This window comes from Salvelinus sp. IW2-2015, linkage group LG20 (genome assembly GCF_002910315.2).
Source record: "Salvelinus sp. IW2-2015 linkage group LG20, ASM291031v2, whole genome shotgun sequence".
Lineage (NCBI taxonomy): Eukaryota > Metazoa > Chordata > Actinopteri > Salmoniformes > Salmonidae > Salvelinus > Salvelinus sp. IW2-2015.
Window position 1 is genome coordinate 4,127,500 of NC_036860.1, and position 2,702 is coordinate 4,130,201.

Consider the following 2,702-nt stretch of genomic DNA (forward strand, 5'->3'; position numbering starts at 1 on the left):
GATCATGCAATTATTTATTTAGGACTTTTACTGTGAGTGTTGAGACCTCTGAAGCACTTTAATGTTGAGAACATCTCCCTAGTCAACAATTCCTATTGGATTCCAATAAAATAACAACTACTGGAACCAGTCCAAATGGACCCCTATAGGATTCTATAGGAATCAAATCCTATTCTATAGGAATCAAATCCTATTCTATAGGAATCAAATCCTATAGGATAGGTTCTAAAATCTGATAGGATTTACTTTTGGATTGTAATAGGATTTTTCTATTGGAATCCTTTAGGATTTTTTGACTAGGAAGTTGTTCTCAATAATCAAGTTTTATAGAAACAATGATATGTACCACACCCTTTTGTGTGTGGTACAATCAAGGGATATACATTCAGAATTCCAAAATGTACAGGTATACAAATCAAATGCATTAGTCAGACGAATTGTATTGATTATGCCTATTTCATCACCTCAAATGACAATACAGTTACAGCACTGCAATGACAAAGGTCACAACAATACTAATCACACCTTGTTTGCCTGGGCTATATCCTCTTTTCATAGCTGTGGCCTATTGAACAATACGTAATGATACAAATAAGGTGCAATATATTGGCCACAAATAGCAGTCAAATACAACATGCATGAAATCACATTTGACTTGACAGACAACAGCAACATTGCAACTCTATCATTTCAATGCATCCTGCGACTTTATAGACATATAAAGAAAGAAATATTCGGACAGTATTGTATTGTCTGAATACAGTATATATTTTTTCTGTAGCCTGCAGTAGGCTACTATGAAAAAATGAAATCTGAGCATGAGCTTGTTGTTCTGTATATAAACAACAGATTGCATACACCAGATCTCGCTCTTTCTGCCTGTCTCTCTCCCACCTACCTCAAGTGTCTCCACCTCCTTTTTCTTCCCCACTCTCCCACTCTCTCGGTAATCGGTTCGGTAATATTCCTACTGCCTGGAGTGAACTACCAATAAGGACTCCGACTGTCAACGGAGGATGTCTGTGGCGCAGCGCAGAGAAATTGTCTAAACCTATTCAAGATACCTGTAGCAACTGTAAAAGTGTTGTTGTCGCATCAGTGTAAAGATCTCYTCAGTTTTTTGTTGTTGTAAGCAATTGGAACAGATATAACATTTACACACATTCCCATACAACATCACCGTGCGCTGATGGACAATTACGCGCAGAAGTTGCGGTGCGTAATCATGATAATCATTGTGGATGGCTGTGTTTCATGTTCTTGGATTATGCGTACAAGCTTGTTATGATACCTGGTTATCGCCTTTCCTTCGTCTACAGTGGAGAAGAAAAGTAACAAAGGGACGCACATGATGAGAAGCGCGGGGTTGTTGCTTGGCTACTTTTTGGTGAAAGTTCTTGTATGCGACGCGGAGGGGGAGCCAGGGCAGAAGCTAGACGGCTTTATTATGGTACAAACGGGTACCAACGAGTCAAAATTGAACGGAGAGAACAGCGTTTCGGAGAGTCCGCATACAGAGGACAGGTGCCGGGGTTATTACGATGTGATGGGCCAGTGGGATCCGCCGTTTGTGTGCCAGACGGGCAGTTACCTGTACTGCTGCGGGACCTGTGGCTTCAGATTCTGCTGTGAGTTTACAAGCTCGCGGCTGGACCAGACKACCTGCAAAAACTATGACACCCCGCCGTGGATGATGACAGGCAGACCCCCGCCTAAGAAAAAAGACCCCACTCACGACCCCACAAAGGATAAAACAAACTTAATTGTGTATATAATATGTGGAGTTGTTGCCATAATGGCCCTCGTTGGGATTTTCACAAAACTTGGACTTGAAAAGGCGCACCGTCCACACAGAGAAAACATGTCAAGGTGTGTGAACAGTAAACAACATCAGCAGTCCCTGTGCGCAATGCAGTAACAACTTTGGATAGCCTAAATGAATGCAGGAATGTAACTTTTATGTGGGTGTCAGAAGTTTCTTTAAAATATGTAGATGCATTAAAGATGCTGTTTTGTTAAAATAGGTGATAACCCACTGGACACAGACGTCAGTTCAACTTCTAGTTTCGATTTACATTTGGTTGAAATCCACAACAAAAATCAACAAAACATTTCGGGTTTAAAGTTGGGTGAAATAAATAAGAAATTTCCTTACCTTGATGACTTTTTTCAAATCCAGTCGTTTTTCCTACATCACATAGACTTGTTAGTTGAAATCTAATCAAATCAAATTGTATTGGTCACATACACATGGAAACAACATTGATTCATGATCCAATCAGTTTTTGCCTAGTGGGAAGTGTTAAAATATAGAATAAATATACATGCTCAGTCAGTTCTTCTGACCACAATTTGATTGGCAATCATAGGCAATACCTATGCAGTCTACTATATTTTATTTGTGAGTGACTGTGAATACCTGTCCAATTGCGCTGATGTCTTGAGATTCCATCGAAATGCCATACTTTTCATTCTGAATGATTGAGAACTCTATACTGAATAATAATGAGCTCACTGTGTCCTAGTAAAACCAAATGTGTTGTAGGTAGTAATGTGTGATGAGCCATGCTCACTACGTCCTGGTAAAACAAGACGTGCTGTAGGTAATAATGTGTGATGAGCCATGCTCACTACGTCCTGGTAAAACAAGACGTGTTGTAGGTAGTAATGTGTGATGAGCCATGCTCACTAGGTCCTGGTAA

The 2,702-nt window shown here is 40.1% G+C and overlaps 1 protein-coding gene across 1 annotated transcript in view; it reads left to right on the forward strand.

Annotated features, from left to right (window-relative positions):
* Window positions 1-976: 976 nt before the first annotated feature.
* Window positions 977-2,702, forward strand: part of LOC111981275 (protein shisa-9B-like) — a 68,633-nt gene continuing 66,907 nt past the window's right edge. Inside the window, exon 1 of the mRNA XM_070449224.1 lies at window positions 977-1,869. Coding sequence (XP_070305325.1) covers window positions 1,349-1,869 — 521 coding nt within the window. The 5' untranslated portion in view covers window positions 977-1,348. The remainder of the gene's footprint in view (window positions 1,870-2,702) is intronic.